This window comes from Castor canadensis, chromosome 2, assembly GCF_047511655.1.
Source record: "Castor canadensis chromosome 2, mCasCan1.hap1v2, whole genome shotgun sequence".
In the NCBI taxonomy this organism is placed as follows: domain Eukaryota; kingdom Metazoa; phylum Chordata; class Mammalia; order Rodentia; family Castoridae; genus Castor; species Castor canadensis.
Genome location: NC_133387.1, coordinates 165150871 through 165165292, shown reverse-complemented (window position 1 = coordinate 165165292; position 14422 = coordinate 165150871). Strand labels below are relative to the sequence as shown.

Below are 14422 nucleotides of genomic sequence, written 5' to 3'. Positions count from 1 at the left end.
GGCACCGGTGGCTCAAGCCTGTAATCCTATCTACCCAGGAGGCAGAGATCAGGAGGATTGCAGTTCAAAGATAGCAAAGGGAAATAGTCCCACGAGACCCTATCTCAAAAAACCCTTTACAAAAATAGGGCTGAAGGAGTAGCTCCAGGTGAAGGCCTTGAGTTCAAGCCCCAGTACCAGAAAAAAAAAGAAGCAGAAAGAAAAAAGAACAGTGAATTTGAAAGATAAAACAAAACAAAGCAAAAACTAGGGTGACTCCTCATACAAATTAATACCATTGTGATCTTCAACAATATAGATTTTTGTTAGGTTCAGTTAATCTTATCTGTAAATTGGCAACAATAAGTGAACACTGCCATGTTTTTGAGATGCCAGCAGTACATGGAATGGGCTTGCACAGTTCCTAGCACACAGTGGTATAGGTTCAATTAGTGTTGGCCATGAATATGAATTTTACCAGCTCCCAGCTTACACCCTAGCAAAGGTGTTTGCTATAAATGCTGTGCAGGTACATTATTAGTGAAGATTACTAGGTTATTGCTGTAAATGTTGTTCCAGGATCATTGCTAATAAAGCAAACTGTATAGTGTTTTCTCTTTCTTGAGGAATTTAGCAAATCCAAGTTTCAGGCGAAGATGAACATCATTGGGGCTGTGCAGAGCTTAAGGGAAGGAATGGTGCCCCTTTCCTCTTAGGGAGTGTTCTAGATATTGTCATCAGAGACGAAAAGAAGCCTGGGGTATACTGTAGTCCAAACTCAAACTTCTTGTGCACTTGAGTTACCTGACAATTTTAAGAAAATGCAGATTCTACTTCATTGACTGTGATGGCAGCTTGAGAATCTTAATTTCTAACAAGTTTATAGGTGTAATTGAAGCAGCTGTTTGCCTTTTGCATATCCGCATAGTGAAGGGGACCTGGGTCCTTCTCAAATGTCAATATGCACTCAATTCATTTCAAGAGAAATGGTATTTCAGGAATGGTCCAGTGACCATCATAGGCATCACCTAAAAGTTTACCAAAGATGCAGAATCTCAGACTCCAACCTAGAGCTATGAATCAGAATTTTCATTTCAGCAAGACCCGCAGGCATTTCAGAAGCACAGTAGAGTTTGAGATGCAGTCATTACCTGTCTTCATGACTATGTTGATTTGCATAGGAACCTACATGTGGTGTAGTGTTAGGCTCATTCCAACTCAAAATTCTTCCTAATTCTTGAACCAAGATGTTTGCCTTTTCGTTTTGCACCCCAAAAATAATGTAGATGGTACTATTCTACACCAGTTGCTTTCAAAATTCAGCATATATATGACCCAACTGGATTGTTGTCATAAATTTGTACTTCTGAATTCCAAAGATTCTGAATGTGCTAATAAGGCATGGTAGAGATTATGAACCCCTCATGTGATTTTGACATAAGTTGCCTATGCCCACTGACAAAAATAGTCCATTGACCTTTCTGTAGTTGCCATTTTCATCATTTCCATGCACTATGCTGGAGTGAGACCATACCATAAGCAGCACAGAACTTGCTGGACACCAGACCAAAGGTGTCCGTGGTTGGGCAGTTTACTCCTTAGGAGCTCTTCACAAAGTGTCCCTCTGCAGCCTCCAATGGTAGTGTGACAAGATGCACAATACTAGATGTCTCATCTTGAGAGAGATTGCCTGGCAAAGTTGGAAAGAGTGGAGTAACTGTGCTCAGGAGTAGCTCTTAGATGTTTTTATGGTCAAAGATCATTTTGAGAACTCAATAGAAGCAAAAACCCCTCCCACTGAAAAATTCACCTTTGTTCATTCTGGGGCATACATACACAGTACCAGGAATTAGAAGAACTGGATGAGAGGCCTGGCTACAATACTTCTTTTCTCTTACCTTGGGCAAGATCCAGCCATTTGGAACTCTGTAGTCCTGGTCTTTACAGCGGAGAATGGGTGATAGCATCTGCCCCCAGATGTGTTGCAGTAATCAAATGCAACAGTGGGAATGTGAAAGTGCTTTTTGTACACTGCAAAAGAATGTCTAAATGTGAGGCATCATTATAGTTACCATGCAACACAGCTATTTCTAGCATGATAGTTAGGATCAGGACAATGCGTTGAATTTAGCCTAAGGCCACAGAACACACTTGGTGTAGCAAGAGAGGGAAATGAATACATACAGAAGATATGATGAGGACTTGGCGAGAGTCTCTGGGAGATTTCAAAGTACAGAAAAGAGAAGGAAGCTTCCTCAATTTGAGAACTCCAGATGCAAAAATAAAAGAAAAGAAATCTATTTTTACATGTGCAAACAGTTTTGAGATTTTGGAAAATGCCTTTAGTCTAGCAATATTTGAACATTTCTGCCCCTGGGTATAATGAAGATAAATAGCAATGCTGGTGGTCCATATTTAGTTTTGACTTCAGAAGCCTTCTGTTGGAACTTGCTATTCTGAGATGAGTGAAATAATAGTTAGTAGTTAAAAGCTGGATTTCTGACCAGCACATATTAACTATGAATTGGAGAATTATTTAGTTTCTCTGTTTTTGAATTCCTCTTCCATTAGAACATACCCACATGGCTGTTACAAGTATTGAACAACTTAGTACACTCAAAACACATGAACAGTAATGCAAGAGAGAATCTTCATTCCACATCTTGGGAGCCCTTGCGCCAAGAGAGGGTCAGTAGTGTTGGGAAGGTCCAGCATTCAGAGTATACAAGATGTCTCCAGCTTATACTGGAGAAGTTATTTGAGACGATCCTTTGCTCCAGTGGTTTAGGAAGCACGGAACTTCTCAGAACCTAAAAGTCTGAGACAGCCAAAGTTCTGAGGCCATGATTCCACAAGGTCTCTGCTGCTGAGTTCTAGAAAGTTGCACCCGTGACACAGGAAATGCATGTGTGTATATTGGGAGTAATGGGGAAAGATAAGTCATTGTAAGAAGATATCCCAGCTTTGCCATGAAGAGCTCTTTCTCTGATGACTTTTGTTTTCTCTGTGGTATTTTAACTTATCTGTCTGTTCTTATCTTCAGGTGCACGATTGACAACCGGGTCACCCGGGTGGCCTGGCTTAACCGCAGCACAATCCTCTATGCTGGGAATGACAAATGGTGCCTGGATCCCCGCGTTGTCCTCCTGAGCAACACCCAAACCCAATACAGCATTGAGATCCAGAATGTGGATGTGTATGACGAGGGCCCATACACCTGCTCGGTGCAGACAGATAACCACCCAAAGACCTCTCGGGTCCACCTCATTGTACAAGGTGGGTGGGGCTTGGCTGGGAGACCTAAATGGGTAGCTGTGGAAGGTGGTATTAAGGAATTTTTCTATGATCTTTAACAGTTGAGTCCTGTTTATTCCCTTCAGCAAGGACACCTTTCTCATTGTTATTTTTCTGTAAGAATCTGAATTTTCCAATAATTGACCCACCAAGTAGAACTAGGGATTTTTTTCCGCTTTTATTCCAATAATGTATTTTCTTAGAAAATTATCTTCTAATTATTGCTTTCCTTGGCTTTTTATCCCCTAAGCATTTTTTAATGTTCCATCCAAATCCAAGCTTGCTTTATTTTAAGACCAGCATTTTAATGCTCTTCTTGTACTATGCCCTAGACCAGCCTTCAAAGAAAGCAGAGGCAACCAGGAGGCTCTGGGGTCCTGCCTCAGCTACATCCTTTGCACTCAACTCAATTGTTTCCAGTGTGCTGCTTCTCACATGTTCCAGCCCTGGCTTTTAATCCTACACCTTTTCTTTAAAACCAGGGTCAGATTCTATGTATCTCAGTCACACCACTCTCCTCCCCTGCTGCACTTTGAGGTATTTGCTTAGAGTTTTGTTGGTTGGTTGGTTCTTTGTGTGTTTCTCTAAGTTATACTTTCTTTGTTTCTCAAACCTTTGACTGGTGTTTATCATTTCCCACAAAACAAAACTGGTCCCAATGCTTTCAGAAAACACTTAACAGGAGATACATTCCTAATTTTTGAGTAAGAATTTAAAACCACACTTGGACTACTGTCTGATGGAGAGGCTCTGATCAAGCTAGTGGGGTCCCTGTGAAGTGCTGGGGTGAGGATTAAATTTTACATGTATGATTTATAAAACATTTAGAAGAGGACCTAGATCACAGAAAGTCTATTTAAATGTTAGCTTTATGCTAGTTCTTTTCTTTTGAAATACTGCTGCTATCTTGTAACTTTTAAACAACTTTTATAGTAGATTGAATACTCATTTTATTGTCTAAGAAGCTAAAGTTGTCAAGCAATGAAATGCCAGCTGCTCTGTTGGAGGTGCTTCCCCAGCCTGGTCTAAGACCCCTGGTCTCCAGCCACAGATCAGGTGAAGGGCAATGAAGACCCTCTCAGCTTCCTTCTTTGTCAGCATGCCTGAGAAGTGCAAATAGCTGGGCATGATTGGTTAGAGGAAAATGAGAAGGAATGATCAACAGAGCTAGAAGAATTAAGGGAAAGCCATTGCAAGAAAGAAGAGAAAGTAAAATTGTCCTGAAGAGTAGGATAGGGTGAACATTGATGAGAAAGGGCATACTAAAGCCAGGTATGGTGGTACATGCCTTTAATCCCAGCTAATTGGGAGGCAGAATCAGGAAGATCACTCTCTAAAGCCATCCTGGGAAAAAGTTAATGTGAAACCTTATCTATAAAACAACTGAAAAGCAAAAGGACTGGGACCATGGCTCAAGTGTTAGAGCTCTTGCCTAGCAAGTGCAAAAGTCTTCAGTTGACTCCCCAGTACCACCCTCAAAAAAGAAACACGTACATAAATGAAACAAAAACAAAACAGGACACCCTAGAAGAAGAGAACATGGTCAGAGGTGATACCACTCAAACAATGAGTAGTGGCCTCATGCTGTGTCAGGGTGCTCACACTAGGATTTTACATTTTTTCCTTGTTCCTTTTTCACAAAAGGAAATTATGATGTTTTCTTTCTTTTACTGGTTCTACAGATGAGTGCTTTTTCATACTGACATGTGCAAACAACATTTTTAAATAGAATAGCATAGAAATGATCAAAGAGTATTATAAATCACAGAGAAGGTATTCCTACATGAGATTTTAATTGCAATGAGTATTCATTTTCTGTGTGAGATATATCTTTATTATAGATAGACAAAGTAAAGTTTAAGAATCACCACTCTGTGGGGACGTTTGATGGATACTCTGGGGCACCCAGTGGTGCCTTTTAAGTCCTTCCTTGGGTAGAACAATAACAATAAAAGACTAGGAGCTATGGGCAGATGCTTGCTCTAGGAATCAGTACCTTTATGGAGCTGGAAAAAGAAAGGAATGAAAAATGCAACTGCCTCCTTGAAAGCCAGAAACCACATTTTTGTCATTTTTTCCTTACATTTCCCTTCTCATGCACCCACATACTCCTGCCCTAAACACTTGGTAGAGTGCCTTATACAAATTGAATATTTAATAAATGTTTGTTGAAGCAAAGGGCTGGAATTATAGTTCAAAGACCTAACATTTTATATGAACTTCAAGAGAGAAGGTTGAGTAACTAGGAGGTGGGGTGATGGGTAGTGTGAGGGTATGCAGTCTACATCCATCTTTACTCACGTCCAAGCTAATGGAAAATGTCTACTCCACAGCTAGGTGTTTACATCTGTGACTTGTCTAGGTCCCCTCTTTGTATGACACACGACTTCTAGTATTGGAATCTCATCTTGGGCTAATTTTCAAATGCTGATGGGTATATTGATCTAGAAACAAGCTGGGTTAAGAAAGGCATTGGTCTTATACACAGACTCAGCCCAAGCTAATCTGCTGTCAATATGCCTGGACTGAGTATTATTGACACTTTAATGAATAGAGGACCATAGTTTTTTCAGAGCTAACCTGGTCCCCCTCTTCAAAGCAATCAGACAAACTAAACACAGCCAGATTCCTCTGTTTTTGTATTGCAAAGAAGATACACTACCATCCAGAATTAAAGAGAGACATATATTTATCTTGGGATCATTTATTACACTGAACAGAAATCCTAACTCCCCTAGCAGAATCTGACTGGATTTAAGTTGCCTTTTGACCCTGAACCAAACCTTGCTGGAATCAAGTCAGAAATACTAAGTTTTTAACATGGTATTATGATCACTAAAAGAAAGAAAAACATCAGCAACAACATAGAACTAACCCAATATTCTGCCTATGTGTATGTGTATTTCTGTAGGTGTAGTCAGCATCATATATTAGTAAGCCCCACAGAAGGAAGATAATGGTATTTTCACAGTATGGTGAAATCTGCTTAAGCTTTAGTATCATGACTATCAAATGTCCCATTTACCCCATCATTCTTTGTCTCATTCTTTACAGCTGTGGTTCAGGATGTTTGGTTCTTACAGACAGCCATGACACCATTTTTGTATCTGCTTAAGAAGTAGACACTCACCATTTGTGCATGAACTCATTCCTTCATTTTTCCTACAGTCAATAATCACTGAGATATGACTCTGGTAAGATGGACCCTAGCCAAGCACTGCACACATAAGGATGAATGAAAAGCTGCCCTTGAAGAGCTAGTTCACTTTGTGTGGAGAAGATGGAGTTGTGTAACATTTGGCCAAATCATCCCCAACAAGTTAGTTAATTGGGAGTACTGATGTTGTTGGTGAAATCACTCTCCATGTTTTCTGATTAGACATTTTATTTCACTTGTTTTATTTTTTTAATTTTATCATTTTTCCATTTACTTACATGCATATACATTATTTGGGCCACTTACCCCCACCACTTCTGAGCAGAACCTGTTCTTCCCTCTTGTTCTCCGATTTTGTTGAAGAAAAACCATAAGAGATAAAAAGAAAACCATGGCAGTTTTGCTAGTTTGAGATAAGGATAGCTATCCAGGGAGTTCCTAATGTTGTTACCATGCATGTTTGTGTTACAATCTAAATTGATTCATCTCTGCCAGACCTCTTCGTAGTGAGGCCTACTCACCTTCCCATAGTGGCCTCTGCCAGTTTAAGGTTACTATATTCACTCCTCTACAGTGAGCAAATCAACCACACTCAGGTTTTTGGTTTTCTTTCCTTTCCCTATCCCTCCTGTGCACGTGTGTGACCCATGTTCAATAATATTACTGCATTTGTTTTAGGTCTGTAATCCGCATACTAGGGAGAACATGCTAATTTTGGTCTTCTGAGCCTGGATAACTTGGCTTAAGATGATTAGACATTTTAAAACATTCAGAAATGACCCAGACAAAAATAAGACTGGTCCATTTATGTAATATATGAAGCTAGGAACAAGGGCCAGCCTTGGGGAGGAATGTGACTTTGGAGCCAGTATGGAAGGAAGGTAGACAAGAAGGCAGCAGGAAGCAGATTGAGAAGAGAACTAAGTTAAGTAACTACTTGCCACATTGGCTATCTTAAATTAAGTTTAAATTCACAAAGATCAAATATAATTCAACACTTTTTCAGCCATGATAACCCCATCTCCTGTGCTTTGGTTTCTTTATGAGGTCAATGGCCGTTGTCTTGGACAGTGAAAATATGGGACATTTACATGAGTGTTCATCATAGACAGTTTTATGGGACAGTGCTATAAGTAATTACCAGTAATGACAGTAAGGGGTTACAGCTAGAATTGTTTTCCATGACTCGAAGGGCCAGGTATGATTTTGAAAGGAAAATGGGATTTTGGAGAGAGGATAGAAATAAAACATGATGGTGGTCATAGAAAAGCAAAAGAGAATTATTGAAAAATTCTGAAAATTCTGAAAAAATTATGGAAACTGGAATTTCTTTCTTAGCTAGGACAGAGATACACCATTCAAAATGTGAAGAAGAAATACCACTCAAGGATTTTCACATTCAGTTAGTGGGCCAAAACATAATCTTTTGGGGCAGAGTAAATGAGTCCCATTATTAAAGTTTGAGTCTAATGATTTCCATCCCTTTGACCTTAGGATTTTCTGCTTTATTAGTTTAATTAATAAGTGGCTGCTTCTAGAATCTAGCTGAATATTTCAGCCCTTTCACCTTTTTGATTCTGCTGCCAAATTAAGCTTTTTGTACATTTGAAATGGCCATGCCTCTGTCTCCATTGTTCCCAGGGAAGAAACCATAGCTTGGGAAACACAGAGAGGATAAAACACTCCATGGAACTGAATTGTTTGCCAAATAACCAGAAGCTAGGGAGCACATCTCAAAAGCCTTATTTGTGTTTCTAAAAACCTGTAAGGGTTGGTACAGCGAACTGTGCAGTCATTGTCTGCTGAAAACTGGGAAAGGCCCTCCTTCTTGGAACATGGAAAACTGACTTCTCACCCTTGATCTGTGTACCTGTGGGACTTTAATCTCGCTCAGAGAAACATTTGCATGATAGAGAACAGTAGAATGAAGAGCTTATAAAAACAGAGATATTAGTATAATAATAATAAAAAAGCTTTTGGCTTCTTTATCAGTTTTTCAGGCCCTATCTAGGTCTCTTTTGTCACTAGAGCATCTAATCACCCCCCTCCCTTTTGTTTGGTGAAAATGAGTTTTCCTCTTTCTACTTAAGCAGAATTAATCTGAAAATCCCTGCTATTGTTTGATAGTTAATTACCTGTCTTTAGAGTCAAACAGTTCTGAAGCTCAGGTAAAAGGAGGTGAACACAAATGTCTGCGGAATGGTACAAGAATGAGGGAAAGAAGCCAGGACACTTCATCCATTCCCTGTGCTACTGAAATTCCAGGGAGAAATGGACTAGGCTGGGAGACAACCAGCCAGCAGGTAATTTGCAAACAATAGTGCTTTGGTCACTTCTGACTTTCACTTACATTTTATTGCCTCCCTGGTCCTAATCCTCTCCTTTTAGCTGCCTGATATATACAATCATGCTGCTTTCTAATCTTGAATAATTAATTGACCTTGTCAAGCTGAACTCATTACTTTGATTAAGAGAACAGGAGCAATAACTTTTAATTTCTAGAGACTCCTCCTACCTTGAACCTTAACAGAAGGAAATTTGAAACACAAAATATCAAAGAGAATGATGTAATCTAATCCTTACTTTGAAAGCAAAGATTTCTGTCTCTCCAGACACATCAAACAGAAAGCACCATGCCCTTCTGGTACTATCAGGCTCCTGGAGAGCTGAGAAGAACTTTTACCAACAATTTCTATGAAGCTGTACCTGACTGAGTTCATGGTGGAGGAAAAAAATCACCATCCAATCCCCCATAGATATAAGTCACCTTCTTCGTGTGCCTGTGTTCTTGAAGTATCAGTAGTCTACACAGCAGGGAACACTTGGCCATTTAAACTACTTCCTAGTGATCCCAAGTATTTCTGCCCCATTCAAGAAATAGATGAAAACGCACATTTGGTTTGATCATAAGACTCCAAATCTAAATTTCATAGAACTTTAGAAAAGTAGGGAAATTAAAGTTCGTTATAAAATTGAAGTGTTCCTCAAAGCACTCTGGAGAATGGCAAGGAAGTAGAGCATTTTGCCTGCAGTTAATTTGGAAGATTTAGATAGCATGCAGACGATGCAACTCGGTTCCCCCTGGTATGTTTTTAAATTTCTATAAGCAGTATGGACATGGAGGGACAAGACTGTCAGAAATGCTAGACCAATACTTACATCTCAGTGATCCCACTTGAAGTATCCTGTGTTTTCTCAGCCAGGCAGGTTGAAGTATGGGAGACTAACATGATCTCAGCAAAACACCATGATTAAAGTCATGTGGTTTAATTAGTGGCACTTTCTGTGCCTTCTGGTATGGCTAGGAGGGCTCATCCCTCATGATTTCTAAGCAGTTTGGAAAACCTGCCATCTGTCTCCTGGGGCCTCCTTGCTCATAATAGTAGATAACACTCAGGTTCCTCTGCCCAAACCCTGTACACTGTATATGACACTAACCAAGCAGAGTTTTGGTGATCCCGGCTACTTCTTAGCACTTACAGCAAGCAGCAGCATCTTTCCAGGTAAGTAGTCAGGACTCCCTAGGGACATTCCTAGCCTTTAGGTGGTTTTTCCCTGGGAGTGTGAACTGCCTCTCTGCTATACAAGATTCTATCATCACAAAATGGAGAAACTGGCTCTGGTTTCTTCTGGATATTGATTTCATTGGCAGCTTCCAAGTGAGAAAGGTTATCAATTCATCTGGGGAAAGAAGAAACATCAGATCCTAAATATCAGCTTTTTCAAGACACATTCCTATAACCTCGCATTCCCACATTGAAGATGTTGATTTATTCAAGCTAACTTAAAAGAAATATTTATTTGTTTGTTTATTGGCAGTAAAGGGGATAACTTAGAGCCTTATGCTTGCTAGGCAGGTGCTCTGCCACTTGAACTACACCCCCAGCCCTTTTGGATTTAGTTTCCATTTGATATAGGGTCTCGTGCTATTACCCAGGCTGCCCTTGGATCATGATTCTCCTACCTCTGCCTCCTAGGTAACTGGGTTTACAGGCTCAAGTCATCATGCCTGGTCCCTGAAATATTCTTAATTAAGGGTTTTGTGAGGTCTATTGATGACTCCATGAGGAACCAGTACAGATCTTGCTAATCCTAGAGCATGTCCTCATTGTCATATCCCTAAAATGTTTCTTCAGGTCACACATACATGATGTACATACGGTGATCTCAAGGGCAGAATCAGTGTCATGACTGTTGTAAGAAGACTTAGATTCTCAAAAGATCGAAAGAATTTTGAGCTACTCTTTTCTTTTTTCTTCTTGACAAAGTTAAAATACTTAGCTTCTTAGGGTCTGGGAAGAAGTTGGAGTAGAAAGCTCTTAGCCTACCTGTTGTCAAATTAAGGACTATGAGCTGACATCTTTCAATTCCATAAGTATTTTGAAGCCAGGTGCTTTGAACATAATGATTCAGATAGAGTTCCTGTCCTTCTAGTTTAAAAGACCAGAATACTAACAAGCAATACTTGTCTTCTATGGTATCTTAATAAATAATACCTATCTTATAAAATAGCAAGAATTAGGATGTTTGTGCATATAAATGCAATTAATTCACTGAAAGGGACTGATTGAATTTACCTGCAAGATTAGACAAAGTTACAAGTTTACATTTCACCAGGGTCTTTAGTAGTGAGTAGGATTTGTAGGGTCTCTGGGAAAAGATGGCATCCCAGGTAGGATCACTGGCATGTGCAAAGCTTGAGAATCTGACAGTGTATGACACATTGGAGGTGGAGGCACTAACACGGTCACAGAGCAGGGCTTTTGATATAAAATCTCTGGAGGTATGGCTAGAAAGGTCAACTGCATCTCAGTTTTAGGTAGAGCTATGTAGGTTTTCAACACAGACTAAGCTTTCTTTAATATTCAGAAAGAAGGCCTTGTGGTCCTCAAAAAAAATGTACATTAAATTGTTGTGGCAGTGGACAGAGATCCAAAAGGCTATCAATGGACTAGAACAAGATAAACACCTGGATTAATGAACCATGAGAAGAAGGGACAAGTTTTAGAAGGAAAGAACATATCAAATCTCCATATGTTCTGTATGCCTTATGTGGTTAACACATAAAGGGGACAGATGGCCCAAGACCTGTATACCACTGAGTCAATTATTGCTAGTCTAGGTGTTTGTTTTCAATTGCAGTGGCCATAGCAGTTCTTTCTCATGGGGTAGCCAAGGTGCATTGCTTTGTGTACTCACAGATACAGCGCACAGCTTTGGGTTTTGCTGGGTCATCCTGATAGTTAGGCAGGTGAAGATGTTGCAAAGGATAAATGACAACTGCAGAAAGGGGTCCTTTCCCTCCTACCTGAGAGCCATACGCAGATGAGGAGGACTTCCTGTTCCAGATATCTCCGAGCTGACTTAAACTTGAAGGTGTCACCACTTGGAGTATATCCTAAGACTTACATTCCTGATGAATGAGTGTCTAACATTGGTGGGAACTCCAGCTGGCGTCTGCTGGAACTCGGCTCAGTGGCACAATGCCGCTAGAGTTGTAGGGGCCCTTCATTTTTCTTTTCATTTTCATTTCATGTTATTTGAGAAAGAATTTATTGATTTAAAATTAGGACAGTTTAATTTGGTGGCATGTTTTCTTTATATCTCAATTATATATTCATGTCTTTGTGGTAAACTCAGCTGGTGGGGGATTAAGAATTCAAAATAGAGGATTTTCACTTGGCAAGTCGTGCTTTCCACTGTGATTAATTGGGAGTCCGCACAATGAACCCGGCGTTGGCTCCGTTGGGGATTTAATACTTAGTAGAAAGAAGTGAATTTCAGGATTTAGGAGTTTTGGGTTCCAGTCTGATTTTTGATAATAATTACCTGGCAAAATGCCCTACTTATTTAAACTATTCTCAATTAAATACTTCATGGAAATGTCTTGATATATTCCATAATCTGATTTGGAGAAAGGTGACCAATAGACGCAGGGAAGCAGAGCACAAGTGCGTATTAACACTTTCAGTTTTGTAATAATTTACTACTGATAGAGGTTTGCAAGTTCTTGTTTCTGTTTATCTTAATCTGGCTTCTTTAAACACATCCAGTACTTTGCACTGCTAATACATATCCAATCTACTACTGATATATGTCCCTGTTCCCAGGAACCTGCCTGGACCATTTCCCCATCTGATCCCTCTCCTGGTTCTCTTGGTTCTAACTCTGGCTTGGTACTCTCCCTAAACTCAGTCACCACCATACCCTTTCTTCTCACCAGTCTGAGCATGTCTTGTGGTGGTCTTATAGTCCTAAAACTTGGGATTCAGAGACATTGTCCCCTCTTGTCTCCAGAGACCATTTTTTCCCAGCCTGAGAAAGGAAGATTAGAAATTTTTATTATTTCCCTCTTTCACACATACACAGACTACCACGTGTCAAGTACTAGAATAAGGTTGGAACAGCTACAAAGATGGATGAGGCTGTGCCTGTGATCAGGATGTGTAATGGTGGTGGGAGCAGCAATTAAAGGGGAAAAGAGGAGCTGCTAGGGCAGAGCCATTCAGGGGACTACTAGGTCTCACAGACTGGTGCCTCCTTACATTTAAGAGCAGGGCTTCTGCTCTTCCTGAAGACCAGGAAGAAGTCTTTTAAACGGGATGGTCTGGCATTTCAGCTCCAGACTTTTAGAATGAAAGTAAAATAACTCTCCAGCCCACACCCACTCTGCTCCTCTCACCCACCTTTTCTGTTGTTCAGTCAGAGTGATCTTTTCAAACATGATAGCACCTTGAGGGCTTCTCCTTAACACATCCCTGCCTCACTATCTTTCTTTTAGTTTATTTTAATATTCTTGTTCTTTGTGGTCACAGATCTTTGTAAATTTTCTCCCCTCTGCCTGAAATTCTCTTCCTCTCCTCTTTCACCCAGTTAACCCTTTTTATCCTTCAAACATTAACTTAAATACCAGGTTCATAGAGGAACTTTCCTAGAGAAATCGTTAACCTCCATCACTCCCACCTCCCCCAAGAATTGCAGCCCTGTACTACTTCCTGATTCCTGCCACAGTGAGAATTTGTGTGTGTGTGGGTGTCCGTGTGTGTGTGTGTGTGTGTGTGTGTGTATGTATGTTTAGTGTGTAATGGTCTGCTTTCTTGAGGACAAGAGGAATGTATACTTTGTATTCTGTCCCCATGCCTGGAACTTAATAGGTATTCAGGGTCTATTTGTTAGAGAATGAATAGAACTATAAAGTTTCTTCTTAGAAATAATTAAGATTATTCACTATGTTTCATTCGGTATTTATGGTATGCTGAATAATGGTCAAGTGAAGACAGCAGATACTAATCCCTAAGGTCCATGACTATAACTTGTATGGTTGTGCCATTGCAGATGTGATCAAATTAAGGATTTAAAATATGTAAACTATCCTGGGCCCAAAATGTAGTCACGTGTGCACCATTAGAGGGAAGCAGGGGGCAGGTTCCCGGAGACATACACAGAGGAGAAGGTAGAGTGAAAACCTCAAAAGAGAGATTTGAAAATACTGGCATTGAAGATTTGAGTGATGTGGTGGTGAGTCAGGGCGTGTCAGCAGTACTGAAGACGCTGGAAGAATCATGGCACAGAGGAAGCACGGATGTCTTGATTTCATCCCAGTGAAAATGATCTGAATTTCTGGCTGCCAGAACTGAGAAGGAATACATCTCTGTTGTTTTAAGCCACAAAATTTTGTGGAATTTTTTTAACAGCAGCAACATGAAGCTAGTATACTGACTTTCAATACTTTGAATCCCAGATGGCCGGGGGATAAATAGGTCTTCTAAACCTGCTGGAAAATTAGGTTTTGTTGCTAAAAGAAGTCAAGTGAGGCTCATCTTTGGGGCAGACTTTTTGCCATTACAGATGGCCCTTTGTATATACAAGTTCCACATCCACAGATTTGACTAACCTTGAATCAAAATGAGACATAGAAGCTGAGACCAAAACTCAGTGGTAGAGCACGTGCCTAACATTTGTGGGGCCCTGGGTTCAATTCAGGACACCACA

General features: G+C 40.2%; 1 protein-coding gene across 5 annotated transcripts in view; it reads left to right on the top strand.

Moving 5' to 3' along the window:
* LOC109676529 (neurotrimin) overlaps positions 1 to 14422 on the top strand; it is a 926115-nt gene that overhangs the window by 745853 nt on the left and 165840 nt on the right. For all 5 annotated transcript variants that reach the window (XM_074066323.1, XM_074066322.1, XM_074066325.1 and 2 more), the window contains one exon: positions 3023 to 3255. In XM_074066323.1, coding sequence (XP_073922424.1) covers positions 3023 to 3255 — 233 coding nt within the window. The remainder of the gene's footprint in view (positions 1 to 3022; positions 3256 to 14422) is intronic.